The sequence below is a fragment of the Cyrtonyx montezumae genome, unplaced genomic scaffold, assembly GCF_038088225.1.
Source record: "Cyrtonyx montezumae isolate F1298 unplaced genomic scaffold, pur_monq_1.0 scaffold_8, whole genome shotgun sequence".
Taxonomy (NCBI): Eukaryota; Metazoa; Chordata; class Aves; order Galliformes; family Odontophoridae; genus Cyrtonyx; species Cyrtonyx montezumae.
In genome coordinates, this window is record NW_027072089.1 from 57,554,009 (window position 1) to 57,569,916 (window position 15,908).

Genomic DNA, 15,908 nt, shown 5'->3' on the forward strand with positions numbered 1-15,908 from the left:
GGTGGGTCAGATGCTTCTGCACACCAAATGTCCACACACGATGGTTCAGATGCTTTCAGCAACATGAAACCTCTAAAATTAGGAAGCAATGTCTGGAAAGGAGCACACGTTTAAAGGGTCACGCTTCTGTGCTGATGAAGTTATTAGCGTTAATCCAGGGAAGTTAAGTAACTTACCAACTAAGCAGGCGAGCAAACTCGCATATTTTAAATGATCTACTGTTGTTCCTGAAGTGTTTGCACTGAGGGAATTCAAACAGCACTCAGGAAAATGAGCACCGGCTGTTTTTGGAGCAAAACAAACTTCAGCTCTTCAGCCGGTTGCAGTTGCCACGTGAGGTAACAAATAAACACACTAAACCAGAGGCAATATAGTGAAAACGCTGTATTGTGACATGCTTTTCCAGTTCAAAATGTTGAAAGCATTTTTTTTTTTTATTGAACAAATTATTAAATCCTACATGCAAAATTCTGAAAGCCTAAACTACATGTTAAAACAGCTGAACACGTCCTATTCACACTTTATCTCTGGATCTCTCGAACAACAACTAACAGTCTATTAATATAACTATGACCAGCAGACTAATTTGGATGGACTTTCTTAGCTCTTGAAAATACTCTATACAAGAGCACTAGTAGTTCATTCACTTTTATTTGTTCTTTTTTTTTTTAATTATTATTTATTTTATTTTAGTCACAAACACTATACAATCTGCATTGTAGGTGTTCAAACATGTATTTTCTTTAAAAAAGTTTAAGAAGTATTAAAACAGCTTCGACAGTGATAAAGTAGGCTTTATTCCAATTATTCAATTATTCAACACCAATCTTTACAATCCCTAAATCTACCAAGACCTACTTCATTTGGACCTGTGCCATCTGCTCTCTACCAGGCAACTTCCCAAATTAAGAAATTCATAATTTTGCCCTTAAAAAATAAATTGTCAGAATTATTAATGAAGATGGCAGTGCTTTGACCCAGCCCACACGGTTCATAAATATGTTACAACTACACACAGCACACAGCTTCACAGTTCATGCGATAGGCAGTGTCTAAAAAATCAGTTACTAACTTCCAAAAACATTTAAATATCTACGGTATTTAAACACAGTGTTTTCTAGTTTCTCATAAGAAAAGTATGCTGTAAACATTTTTACCTTTAGTTCATGCCTTGTTTGCTAGGTAATGTGGACTTTTTGTTGTCGGTTGGCTTTTTGTTGTTGGTTTTTTGTGTTTTTTTTTTTAGTTCCCTTTTAATTCTACAACCATTGGTGGAATAAATTTGTGTTCCCAAAAATATTACATTCCATGAATAAAGCACAAGTCTATTATATAACCATGTGATACAGATACAGAAAATGAACTACTGTATTCAAAAACAGAAAAGTAAAGGTACTAAAACAGTCCATAGCTGTTAGAGCTGATGCTTTCAGAATACAGACCAACATTGTTACACTAAAAATGTTCAAAAATAAGGCCTCTGAAATAAATATTTCCATTCTTTAAAAAAAGATATAATAAAAATGTACATCACATGGTCAATGTAGGTATAAAAATCACTAAGTTAAACCATTCTGGATGATGTATCTGAAGTAAAATGGCCTAGGTTTTGCTTCTGCCGACGTCCTCTATTGTTTTTGGGGCATTTTCTGTTGGAAACAAACGAACAAACAAAAAGGACGAATGCTTTAATATATACCATCTGATTTAAACCTAGCAATGATGAATTGACTTAACAACAGCAAAAAGTGTAGGATCTGTGCTGTCTGAGTGGGCACTCCTGCTGTTTGGTAGCTGGCTGATGGTTGGGGAGCTACATGGGACACCTGGTCATTCAGAAAGGAGTTCTACATCACTTGAGAACCAAAGCAGCAAGGTGCTATGCCCTTCAACGCCAATCGACAAATACATGTACTATGGTGAATGACTGTATTGGCTTTGCTTTTCACAGCTTCATACTTAAAATCCAGGGTGTGGTAAGACTGGATCAATCAGCCCTTGCAATGCCAGACCTCCAGGTGCTCTGCTGCTTGCTGAAACTCCCCAGGTAGAGACCATCTCTCATCCCTTTCCTGGGAATGCATAGATATCTAAGAAAGCATTCATAAAAAAGCCAGCAGTCCTGACCAGGAAGCACTTAGTCAGGCCACCGGAGAGCTTGCAATGCAAGATACAACACTTTTTACAGCTGAACTGCAGGAAAACAGCAATGTGTCAACCTCTCTGGTTTCAGTGGGGGGAGGGGAAAATATATCTTCCATAAGATAACATCAAAGCTTGAATAACTCCATGAAGGTCTAACACAATAGCTGACCTTTTGAATGTGTTTCAAGGCTGATCTCTTCTCATGGGTAGCTGTTCTGGGAATTCAGAGAGGTTGCAGGTAGTTCACAAATTGAAATGAATGTGTATTTTGTGACAAAAACAGCAACAGGTATCTTTTACATGGGTATTTGAGAGTACTTGTTAACGCACATAAAAATCCAGAGGGGAAAAGATTTAAATATAGAAAAAGTATGTAAGTACAATGTGTAGTTAATTTTGCATTTACCCACCTTGTTATGCACATGACAATTGCAACTATAATGGCAATCTGTACAGCTCCAATTATTGCTGCAATAAGGACATGCGTAAGCTTTTGTCTGCTTGGGACAACATAAAGAATACTAAAGTCTGTCTTTTCACAGTGCTGTCCAGTATATCCCGATTCACACCTGAAAAAGAAAAGGAACATTTAGTGGAATACACATTTTGACAGCAGTCCAGTCATTTTGTGGATGAAAGAAGGAATTCAATTTGTGGGATGAAAAAGTCCAGTAGTCACAGCAGTGACAGCATAAGAGAAACACCCTCATCAGTGCTATCACTGCTGCTGCAGCAGCTCAGGACACATCACTTTCTGAAGCCTAAAATGGAACTTAGAGAGCACGAGCACACAAAAGAGCTGAGATTCTTCTGTGAATGAGTCCAGAGGTTTGAATGGTTGCTGAGAAAGAGCTGGGGAGAGGGTGGAGGGCTGGAGAAAGGTTTGGATTTCTGGGACAAGAGGAGAGATAGAAAAGGTAGTCTCTGCTGTCTTGGATAGTGAGGGACCTGGTTTGGCAAAAGAAGTATGTGGGGTGGTTGTTAAGTTGGGGTAATATTTAAGAAGAATAAAGCAACTAGATGAAAGAAGTAAACAGACTAGATGAGACACAAAGCAGTATGCTTAAGGAGCTCAGTAACAGTGTTGATACAAGCATGGAGTATAAAGAAGGAAGAAAACCTTGAAAAAACAGGGAAAAAGGAAAATGTTTTTTGAAGCTGCAGCTTACTGATGTGGAATCCTGCAAAAACTATCGGACAAGATCAGCTTCCCCTCTGCCATGTCCCCAAACCACAGTCTTTTCTGATTTTTCTCTTCATTACCAACTTCCTACCCTGAGCCACCAGGAATTTTCAGGGTAAATGCATTTCCTAGAGGTCAGGTCATCTCCCTTGCTGAGTGCACAGAAAAGTCAAGGAGACACATGGTTGGCAGCTCATCCAGATGACTTCCACAATCCCCTCGGGAAACTGAGCTCCCTTGCAGGACACTAATGAGAGAAAACCTGATAACCCGTGAATGTTTATGTGAGACTTCGTGGAAGAAGCCATGAAAGTTGGCCAGAGGTGGGGGACAAACAGCAGCAGAGAGAAGGGGAGCAGCTGCCCTAAATGGTATCTTGCCTGAGCAAACCAGCAACTAGCTCAATGAGAAACTCAGCAGAGGCTGCTCCCAATCAGTGACACACATGTCCAGTGACAGTGAGGTGGCAGTGGCAGTATGTCCTGGAGCAACCATATTCCAAGAGAGAGGCTGAAACTCAAAAAGGAAAGGAAAAATCTACCCCATCTACCCCAGGAAGAGCTGGAGCCTGCAGAACCAAGAGCTACCACACACACATTCCTGGGTAAGGGCTTTTAATCCCTGCTCCTCTTGACAATCTGGGTGGGGAGAACTATTGAAAACCCACAGCTTTCAGATTGAACTACGAATCCGTGAGTGTTTGTTTTAAAGGATCACTAACAAGCACAGGAGTAACAAGTTCCCTGTACAGCTATCCTTTAAAACCAACTGATGCCAGTACATAATTAAGGATAACTGAATGATACAATTGGTCTCCATCTCTACAGTAGGAAGCTGGAGAATTACTGCCACAGGCACAAAACCACTCCTTTCATAAAGTGGATACAACACAGGCTTGGTCCCATCCGTACTAAAGCTCTGTGCTAGGGTTAGATGTTAATTCTGTTTGGAGGGACAAAACTGTTAGTTCCTAGACCTTCCTGCAACTGCTTAGGTGGCTCCTAAACTGCCTATGTGTGCAGGCATAACTGCTGGGGTTTTCAAGTTTGTAGTCTTGTGACTCATACTTTCTCCAGCCAAGAGTAGCTGCCTAAGATACTTATGTTCAGACAAGAAATAAGTTCCAGTAAGAGCAAAGCTGTTAAGAAAAGCCTCAGTATATTGTAAGTAAGCTTGGTAATGGACAAAGATGGGAGGGAATTGGGAGAAATGTGATACCATACAAGAGGGAAGAGGAGAGGGAATATCGTGGATCATACAAGAAGAAACAAGAAGAAAGTGGTCTTCTTTCAAGTGAAGAGGATTGAATTCTTCTTTGTGACTTTGCTCTTATTTTCATTAAAGAAAATAACAACAGCCAAAACGTGATCAATGTGAGAATTTTGTTACAGCATGAGACAAAACAAAGCAAAGGAAGCACAAGTAATTAAAAAACATTACTTCTGAAACACTGAAGTGGCAGGAAATTATTTCTGAGAAATACTGAGTGGAGATTTAAGACTACTGAATTCCAGCAAAGCAGAAGTGTTTGTATTAAGAAACATGCTGGTAGTGTGGGTGAAGTAGCAGGCAATAGTTTAAGCTGCCTGGTAAATGGGCAGAACAGATTTTAAGGCATTCTGCTGCATTAATATATAGCATGATAAGCAGAGGTCAGTGAAGATTCATCAGACTACGCTGATCAGTCAATTAATGGAGTTAGAAAAATGAAGATTAGGTTTCTCTGCAGGGGATGAACTCTGCCATCCAGATGCAGCCTGCCATAAGAGCACAACTGCACTGCACGAGGGAGGCAGCAGGAGACAGATCAGATTCCAGTTGTGCAAAGGCTAATAAAGTGAATATTGTACAAATTTGCTATTATAAAGCCTTTCTTAGTCCACCTGATAGCAATTCTGGAGGGCTGCTGTATAGTGAGCATGGAGATTCACTGTCCTCAGTGAAAGCATGTGTCACATTTGCTCTGAATGAGCATTTTCAGCAGTCTGTAGGTCATCTGGTACATCTCATAAACCACTCTTGGGAAATGAGGACCATGAGTATTTAAATTGCCAAGCAAGTCCAAAGGAGATCTGGTGTTTTGAGCCAACATCTGACAATCAGAAATTCTCGACTGGAACCGTGAGGTGTGTTGTGCTGTGTCAAGTGCTGAGATTGTTTCAGCTTAAATAATCAACCATTTAAACAAATAACTGAAGGTAGTAATACTAAGTATAATTATAAAACAGAACTTAAAGAGGCAGTATCTTAACTAAATGCTTTAAGACATGAATTATCTATACTTCAGTTTAACAAAAAAAAAATTTAAATGACTGAATAGTAATTGAATTATAAATAAATGAATGAATGCTTGTAACAGTGATAACCAGAAGAAAAAATCTGAGAAATTAAAGAAGTCAGTTCATTCAGAATGGCTTCTTTGAAACACCACTAACTTGAATATTTTGTGGATAAATCCATAATAAATTGGATAACAGCTCTGAATCAAAAGAACACTGTACTTGAATACGGTTGCCCTGCGCCCACCAAGACAATGTTGCGTATGCAAACTGATTCCCAAGAGAAACCAAAGCACGTGAGCCTCTCTTGGTTCCGACAAAAGAAAAGAGAAAACAAATAAAATCCTATCACAGAGTTGAAAATAAGAAAGTGTCTCAGATGGGTAAAGGAATAATATAAGCTTTCAATTGGTTAAGCCAATGACCGTACTGGCTTTTCTTTTTGGCTTCCTGCTCTCTGGTCAGTCTGGAAACCCTTACATGTTGACAGTGGAGATTGATAAAGACGAAGGGAGAAAGTATAACGTCTATATTTATAGCTGAAATTTTCAAAACTAGGGATAAATAGAAGAGTTATAGCCACATTATTCTGGAAGTACAAATTCACAAGATAAAATTCGGGAGTGAAAACTCCGAGTAAAGCACTACATGTTATTAAGATATAGCCCTTTTCTGAAATACATTTTTCAACAATTCCTTAATTTTTAAAGAAAATGAGACATAGAGTTTGGTGACATTTAGAGAAAAAAATACTTGGGAGCAAAGGAAATGGAAAAATTCACATTTCTTGGGTAACGGTAGCTTAATACTGAGCTGTTAAATAATGCTGTAGACAAAAAAAGCGTGGGAAAAAGAATATTCTGCCGTTTATGCTCTCTAGGTAAAGCATATTCTTGCGGAATAGGCAATAAATATTGGAAATGACATTGATACTCCAGAGAATTTATGCCAAGGGCAATAAGATTTATAGATATAGCAAGAACAGATCAAGAGATCAATAGGGGAACTGTAGTCAGACAGAAAAACCATGCAAGGAACAGGCAGTGGTTTCTAGGTTTTGCTTTTCTCTTGACAAGATCTAGCAGCTGAAAATAAGGAGCCAACACTAAGGCCATAGTGTTCAGAGGGATTCATCTTCTGAACCACTTTGCACCTGAGCAGCTAAACTCCTCCTCTGAACACTGGCTTCTGCACAACTACTGCAGCTGTGTGCTGCCCACAGCCCAGGCACGTGGCTTCTGTGCGACTGCTAAGCTAACTGCAAATGGATATATGCTGCAATTATGGCTAGGGAGCATTTTGATTAAGCATTATGGCAATTTCAAGCATATTTTGGAGGCATTCAGGACTTACCGGCAGGAAGCTTTCTGAGTGGAATAAATGAATTCACATTTTCCATGTATACAGTAGCCATTAAAGCTTTCTGAACAAGGTATGTGGTTTCCAATGTAAATGTCTTCTCTTTGATCACTGGCATCTTAAAAAAAAAAAAAAAGATACACAGAAAATTATAAATGCTGTATAGTATTATAAAAAAAATCTCAAGCAAGAATAGCTGAGAAACACCCTTAAAAAGTAATGGTGAATAAAGAAATGCAGAACAATGAAGCAAAGGCTTAAGGGTGAAGTTTCAGAGACAGTTGCAGATTTGGTAGGATTCATCACACTGAAAAATGATCCTCAGAGATATCTTAACATTCTTCTTATGTCATGCTACTTGAAAGGAGAAAAGTATTTGTGATGAAACAAGTGAGGGAAGATAGCAGTTTTGCCAGTGTCATTGTAGCACAGAGCTAACACATAGGTACATAAAGCCCACTCCCATGTCTAAACAGAACACCTGAAGGGTTGGAAAGAAGCTAAAGCACATTGTATGCATACTGGGTAGAAAATTCTGTTCTGACTGGAATCAACAGTCATTACAGCTGAAATCAAACATTACAACAGCTGTCTTTATAGGGAAATTCTTTTTTCAGAGTGGGAACCTCAAAATACTGCAATGACCTTAAAATACTCATTCCTTTGGAAAGTGAAATGATTCTGTCTGGAATGGAGTGAACTCTTACTTCATCACTGCCCCTATGGTTCTGTGTTTTGAATTTATAGTTGAAACAGTCTTGATATCAAGCCAGTGCTGGCTGTTGCTGAAGGAAGCTTGCAGAGCCAAAAGACTTTCTCTTTGTCCTACTCTTCACTCTCCTTGAGCAAGATGTGTTCAAGAGCCTTGGAAGGGACAGGAAAACTGTCCCAGAAGTGTACAAAGGGATATTTTGTACCATGCGATTTTATACTCAGCAATAGAACTAGGTTGGGTCTTCCCAAAGTGGCAGTTGTTCAGACATTGGTGGCACTGCTCAGCTTGTGGGAGATTGTGGCCTTTGTATCTCATGCTCTACTCTTTCTTTTTTTTCCTCCATTTATTAAACTACTTTTACCTTGAGCAATGAATTTTTCCTCACTTTTTTATCTTCCAATTTTTTCCCCTACCCCCCTGAGGGAAAAGAGTAGGTGAGTGAGTGGCAGCAGGGTGTTTAGCTTCTGGCTAAAGTAGCCCAGTACAGAAAGGCAGTCTCTTCTGCCCCAAGACCTGCTGCATCTATCACTAATGAAAACGGCATACATTTTAAACTATTTCCCCCAAAAACTGTTCTGTGAAGAAGTCCTAAATACAAGAGGTGGTCTTTTGTAATGAACTTCTCTGAAGTGCAGGGATCAAAAGACATGGTTGTAATAGTGGAATTATGTTCATTTCCAGGCAATAGACTATAGCATCACAAATACAAGATTATAAAGAACTGTAGGTGATAAGCAAAAAGGGACTGTGAATAACTCTCTTATACAATCACTGATATTTCAAATAACACCAGAAAGAAAGAGAATGCATTCATACAGGGAAAAAAAAAAAAAAAAAAAAAAAAAAGGAAAGGTTTGCTGCTGCTTTGGGTTTCCCTTGAACATTTTCTGGAATATTCAGGAAAAAAATTATCTAAACTTTAGAGGTTTAAGATGTAAGGAAGCCTATTGGTTCATGCTGTACTTCAAAGACACAGAAGACTTGACACAAATGAAAGACACTGCTTAACACTGATAATACATTCAATGCTGCACTATTGGAATAGACTCCATGGTGGTATGTCCAAGAGGAGAAAGTTGGGTCATCTCAAAACTGTTGCCTCCCTCCTCCTCCAAGCAGTTAATTACTGTTGTATTTGTCACAATTGAAGGCTAGTAATAAGCTAGTAATAATTACATTAGTCTGTCCAGATGGCTGTGCTGTGCCTGTTCTTAATGTGTATCTGAATGCCGAAAGTGGGGCCCAGTGACAGATGCATCCCCTGGAGGGTGGCCAGGTAGCCACAACTGCCCAAGCCAGAGGCACAATGCACAGAGATGATGTTAAATGTGGGCTGTGATTCCTACTGTAAAACAGACGTTTATTTATCCATTGATGGGAATTAATTTTTAATGTGAGAGGCCAGCCAGACTTCTTCTAAATGAGAGATTTAACTGGTGTAGAAAAAGTGATCATGTAAAAAAAAAAATAATCAGATGTATTACCAGAAGGAAGAAGCCTGCACAGCAACTGAAACTGATGTCCGTCTCAGCAGGACAAAAACAGTAGTCCAGTTGCATCAGTGAAAAAAGATTTTTCTGTTTTAACTTTAGGTAGATACTCTATAATGGAGGAGGAGGCCACCATCCTGGCCACGATTCGTAGGACTGAGAGATACTATACACTCAGAGGAGTGGGTTTAACAAGAGTAATGCATAGGGCTCAAAAGTAAGAGCAAACAGATAGAAATACGGCCTGCTCTCTTATCCTGGAGGAATAAAGTAATTCATAGTACTTCAGGCTTTTGCTGTCTAAAAGACTATCACATAAAATAATTCAGAATGTTTTTTTGCACAACATACTCCCTTCATGCACATCATTTGCTGAACTTGAGACTGCACAAACTATATATTTAATCATAATTACTGTATACAGTGCTATTCCCACTTACTTGACTTCAAGGACGATGTATTTGCAAGGAATAAAAAGACTATAACTTCTGAATAGGAACCAAAAGTGGTGATTTATCAACCACATAATAAGATGTATATTGCACTTCGTCCCTTTTATGCCTCCACAATATAAGTGAATATTGACATGACATCATTCGAGCTGGTACTTAAAAGGAGTGAAAATAAAAGAATTTGTGATAAAGAAAAAAAACACAGGGCTTTCTGGCAGTGAATGGGTTTTCAAGAACATAGGGAATGTTTAAAGGCATGGTTGAATGCTTTTATTCTGGGTGACCATGGGAGTGCAAAACAAGTATAATGACAGAAAAAAATCAAAGGTCAGCACTAACAGAGAAAATAAAACTGCTGTTATTTGTGAGAGGAGGCAAGGTTAGCACCTATGCAGATCTGCTCTCTGGCAATAACTTGAGAAAGGCAGGTGTTTTTTCCTGGACAGAAACACTTCGAGCAAGAGCCATGAAATGCAGAAGTGCATTTGTTCTGAGAAAAAATGAGGCACTGACACATAAAATAATTGAGCAGAAAGTGAAACTCTTATCTTATTTTGTTTATACTAAGAAATTAATTCTTATAGGTGAAATATTTTCAACCAATGTGATTTAGCATTTTGGTTTACATAAAAGATATTAAAATGACCAAACAAATACAGAATCTGCATATTTTTGCAGACATTTTCAGTAAAGATGGGGTCACAAGGGGCTTGTGTCATTTCAGCAGGTATCTCAGAGCTCTGTATATTTCAGTAAAGGTCTTTTCTCAGCACTTGGCAGGGGTCTAATGCTGTGACTGTTGAGTAGGGGTGGTGAGCAGCTGAGCATCTTAGAAGAATACAGCAAGGCAAGATTCACAAATCCTGCACATCTACTTCACGCCAGCCTTACAATGCCAGTACTGCAAGAAAGAAGCTGTTCACAGATCAAGACGTAAGGCAGACGAGAAAGGATCTGCACACTGCCTTTTCTCATCCCGTGAAACTAAAATCCAAACAGCACAAAGCCAGCATGATACCTTTCACCTCTGGCCGATACTGGATGCCGTCGTCTTTCTTTCCAACTGCGTTTGTGTCATCTGCTTCTAGATGATAAAGACATGCATGGATAGCTATTAGCAAAGGCTTAATTCCAGGTTACTGAATACACATCACTGAGAATAACTGTCAAAGAAAAAAGTGCCACATTGTTCCTCCTGTCCAACCATGGCAGAAGCATGTAGAGTCAATAATTCCAGGCTCCAGTGTAATACAGGGCACACCTCAAGCTGTAGGTTTTGAACTTAAATCTCTTCCATTATATGGGCCTAGGTTGAGATATACGTTCTTTTTGGAACCATTCAAATTGAAGATTTAACTGTAACCAGCAAAGCGATGGCCGAAAGCTGTTATTACAACAGGAAGGTCCTAAATGCAATTCACCTTGATCTGACGGAAACCAAGACCCCAAAACTGAACAGTCCTCCATATGATCAACAGCACACATGGCAGTAGTCTGAGGGTTTTGGTGCACCTTTCTATAACTGGAAAAGGGAATGGATAAATAGCAGTTCAATTTAGGCCCAACATAACTCACCTTGCAACTACGTTTTACAGCCTCCAGCAGCAGCAGCAAGCATTTCCCATATACCAGTATTCCCTTCTCTTTCCTACTTCTAACAATACCATCACGTAAGGCTATGGCTCACATTCTTCTATAACCTTTTGCTGTCTTTACATGTAATAGCAGCCAAAGGAAGAAAAGTTAACAGAAGCATGCTACATCATATACATGCAGTGTAAATATTCATCAATGTGGAGAAAGCTAAAATACAGATGGGGAGCTCACTGATAGTGGGAAGAACTAAAATACAGTTCACTGATACCTAGATCAATCAGTTCTAATTAAAAATGAAAAAGCTTTATCAAGCTTATTTATGTCAGAATTTACATTTGTTGGTGAAATAGAATTAAACCTACCTGAGCAATGTCCAAGATGCCTAATGTCGATCTGCTCTTGCCTCAGACAGGATGCTTCTCTAACAAAGCAGGGGTTGTTATAAGAACTTCCATCAGAAGCACAGACAGGATTAAAACTGTATCCACTGCAGTCTATATTGCATACACACCTGGAAATTGAAACAACGAGGTTGACATCCAGCACACAAGGAGCACATAAAGTTGAGCCTTCATTAAACAATAGCTAATACATTAATACCAGTCTCCTTCATCCAGAAGAAGAGCATGTAGCATGAGGATGCTGAAGAACTTGCTGGTACCTTGGGTTTCCAAGCAGAGTTTACAGAATTATGAATAAGTACCTCAGCGTGCTTTTAAAAAATCTATTGATGTTTCTTGTTTCACTATGGTAACAGTCTGATGATTAACAACTAAAAAATTATAACACATTCTAGGAAGATTCATGAATACAAGTATTTTTGTTGTTTTTCTCAAGTGTGAACAAAAGCAGATGAATATTCCACCTTTTCAGGTGTGTTAGGATCCCTGTCGAACAGCAAGAAGAGGACTTCCACTTCTGTTAAGCACTTAAAAGAATTTTTGTGTATTTCAGAAGCTGAATGTAATCAATATACTGGGTCAATTGTGCTATTTCAACAAGACATTCATTCATACCTTTCAAAGTTAACAGTGCATTTACTATATTGTATTTAGTATAGGATTATGTGATCTAACTATTTCATGCTACATCCAAGTAACAGTTTAGTTGTTTTAGACACAGCACTTTCCATACCATTTGCAAGAAAAGATCATAAACAAAGTCAGGAAAAAGACCTATCATGTAGCTGGCTCCCATAGGGTTGACAAAGACTTACCTATAGCTGTGACTTATTTTTAGTTAGACAGGTCTTCTGCTCTCTGCAAAAAGTTCTGAAATTTGTCATGTGTTAAAATGGTACTAGAAAACTTCCAACTTTCCAGTCTCCAACCTCTTACTCATTTCAATCAATGCACTACTTTTAATCCAGATCTCTTTCTCTTTTTTTTTTTTTTTTAATTTGAATATCTTTCACATCACTCTGCAAGGTCCGCAGATGCACAGAGTGTGGCTGCAGGATGAAGGAGGCAGTGGTGCTGTGAGAGCAGGATAGAAGTGAGAGCTCTGCATCCTCTAAGGAGGACAGAGTCCTCTCGCCAGAGACCTCCACATAGAGGACACATGGTCTGTTTGACTGCTCTTAGCTTAATCTTGACTCATTCTTGCAAGACATGGAGTGGATTTTTATGTTCTTTCCAGCTATTCCAGATACAATTAAATGATTAAACAAATGTGTGCGTGCGCCTCAAGTCAGTAATAAATCTTGCAGTGCAGCAGAACCTAATTCCACACTTTTTCTCTTCTCTTTCCATGACTATATTTTGTTACTTTTATTACCTTTTGCTTTAAAGCTACTACATTTCCCAGTAATATTTCCAACTTGTGAACTTCAGATTATTGCTAGACAAATGAGCATCTCTAGCACAAACAGATTTTATGTGCACCTACAGACAGTTAAAAACTGCCCCAGTAATGAGGCTCTACACATCTTAGAGAGCTACCTCAAAGTTTTCTTGAAGCCCCTAAATATCAACGACATTAACATGTTACTTTTTTTTCTTACTGGAAATGGGAACTCAGCATGGTTATAAACCTTAGACCTGGGAAAGGAAGTACTATTTTGTTTACACGCTTCCACATTACTTTAAGCTCAATAAGCCTAATGAGAGGTTTATTAGAATTTACTACATGCAAATAAAAGACTCACAGCTCAGCAGTTGTGCATTTATTGAGCCAAACTAACAGAGAGCTAGTCCTCATTTGTGAGGCACTGGCTATGTGCTTACTGATATCTTCCCTCAGCCATCAGGAATCTCCTCTGTGCCTGTGTGCCCATCCTTGTCACATTTATTTGTATTTGCAGGCAAATTCCATCTCTGTTTCTATGCCCAAACAGCTCCACTTCTGTCTATAGTCATCATCCAAAGTCTGCAGCACCACAATTACTGTTAGGTTTTTCTTATCGTTCCTGGTGACAAAAAAGGTGACATTTGAAAACCACTTTTCCTTTCTCATGCTGCAAATTAGAGTTGAAACTGCTTGGAAACTGCTTAAATTTTCAAGCTTTGTTATGTTCAGACTTAACACCTAATATTAAATACATACTTATTTTACTCTGCAAAATGCTTGTTCTGGAGGGTAGTTGTGAATTCTTGTCTTTTTATTCTCAGATTATTGATAAATATTCCCAACGTTAAATCCCACCATGTAGCTAATGTACAAAAATTTCTTTTCAACATTTAAAATTCTTATCTAAATGTAGGAAAAGAGATTAAAAAAAAGCCAACAGCACTCAGTGCTGCCCCTCTGCTCCCTGTGAGAGCTGCAGCCACCTTAAGGCCTCCCCTCAGTTCCTCTGCTCCGCTCAGAACCAATCCAGGGACCTCAGCTGTTCCTCATACCTCTTGCCTTCAAGACCCTTCCCCATATTTGTAGCCTTTCTTTCTATGCTCTCTAACATTTTTATGTCCTTCTTGTATTGTGGCACCCAGATTTGCACACAGTGCTTGTGGTGAGACCTCACAATGCTGAGCAGAGGGGCACAGTCCCTTTCCTTGGCAATGTAAGGGTGTGACTGGATAAGTCTTGACTGCCTTTCTTTGTGAGGAGGTTGGGTGGAAGGTGGTGGTAATTCTTTCTCAGATGCTTTTTGCTATCACTAGCCATTGATAGCCAAGCTGCTTGGCAAATCCAGCTGAGTCCCAGGGCATCTCATAGACAGGCATGACTGCTCCAAGACCTGGTCCTGCTTCCAGGATCATCCCATCCTCCATCCAGGCCTCCTCCTCCTTTCCAAGACCACTTCCTTTCAGGACCTCCTCTTCTCCAGAGCCAGGAGCACATTAGGAAGGTGTATGCCTGAGACTCTGGGCTGAGCATCAGGCCAAAGCGAATGGTTTGATTGCATGCCTTCCTGCCTCAGCCCAGGAAAGCTGAGTGTGAATAGGAGCCAAAAAAAGAGGCAGGAGCATAATGAAAATTTGTTTGGCAAATTTGCTATCAACTTGCACAGCCTGTAGTCTCCATGATACTGCCTCAACTGCTACCCTTCCCCCTTTTACTAGTATGCCGTGCGTGAGCAGAGTAGCTGAGGCCCACGTCTCTATATGCTCCCATCCTATGAACTCAGCTTAAGGGACTGAACTTCCCAGAGAAGCTGAAATATGCTTTCGGTAGAAAACATGAAACAAAAAATGTTTTTAAATTCTTGGTGTTTGCTAAGGAAGGTAAAACCATGGGAGAATGAACTGCTGCTCTGATGCTCTATATAAAAAAAACCAAAGTTGGCAGCCGAATTCCTGAGAGAGGACAGGCTCACTACCCCTGTCTGAAACCTAAAAGCAGCTCAGGAAAATACTGTAAGATTCCCAAATGAGTCTTCTGTAAAATACAGAAAATATATTACATCCTGTAGTCAGAGAGCTACAGAGAGCAGGACAGTATCTTGATGCTGTAGCAAGGACAGAAAATCCAATTGCCTAAGGGGAACTGGCCACCACTACGGGCCGGACTCCTGAAGTCAGGCAGATGTCAAAGACTAGGACAACTAAATACAGCCCATGAGGAGGTGTAAAATATACACCTTGTTGATTTCAGCCCTTATTTTGTTACTTCAGGCAGTGGCTTCCTGCTTTTGATTTTAACACTTTGTGCTTTGTTTTTCAGTCTCCCAAATGGCAATGCATCACATGGCCCTTCCTCCCCTTCTTTTTCCAGGAAAATAGCAGTGCAGTGCTGTTCAGTGAGAGAAAATACGTGCCTTACCCAGGACATGTGAAATTAAAAAAAAAATCTCATCCCTGCCATGAAATGTTACATAGTACAGTTAAATTACAGGGGAGTAAATTGCAATGGAACATAGTTTTATAAAGCAGGAAGCACTGAAAAGCTTGTATCAATAAGGTTTAGGTTAAGATATTAACCCACATAAAAAGATATTTCAAATGGAATTTTCCACCTTATTTCAACTCATTTAAAATATGTATTGAAGAGCTCTTCTGCATCTATTGAGACAGCATCACAGCTTTGATTCTCGCTTTTCATATTTTTAACTGATTTTTAGATAAAATTTTCATTCTACTCTTTATATAAAGGAACAAGAGCAAGATGCATTCTCAGCCTCAATTTTGAGACACATGCTTTGTGCATGTGGCTTCCGATAAGCAAGTAGCTGCACACTGAAATTACAACGTACCAAAACAGAAGTTTTAAGAAAAAATATAACACTGCCTATCACACAATACATTTTGT

The 15,908-nt window shown here is 39.2% G+C and overlaps 1 protein-coding gene across 1 annotated transcript in view; it reads right to left on the reverse strand.

The window, feature by feature from the left end:
* Nucleotides 1–1,223: 1,223 nt before the first annotated feature.
* TMEFF1 (transmembrane protein with EGF like and two follistatin like domains 1) overlaps nt 1,224–15,908 on the reverse strand; it is a 124,110-nt gene continuing 109,425 nt past the window's right edge. Inside the window, 5 exon segments of the mRNA XM_065752660.1 lie at nt 1,224–1,649; nt 2,556–2,714; nt 6,961–7,084; nt 10,642–10,707; nt 11,582–11,730. Of these exon segments, the coding sequence (XP_065608732.1) occupies nt 1,565–1,649; nt 2,556–2,714; nt 6,961–7,084; nt 10,642–10,707; nt 11,582–11,730 (583 nt within the window). The 3' untranslated portion in view covers nt 1,224–1,564.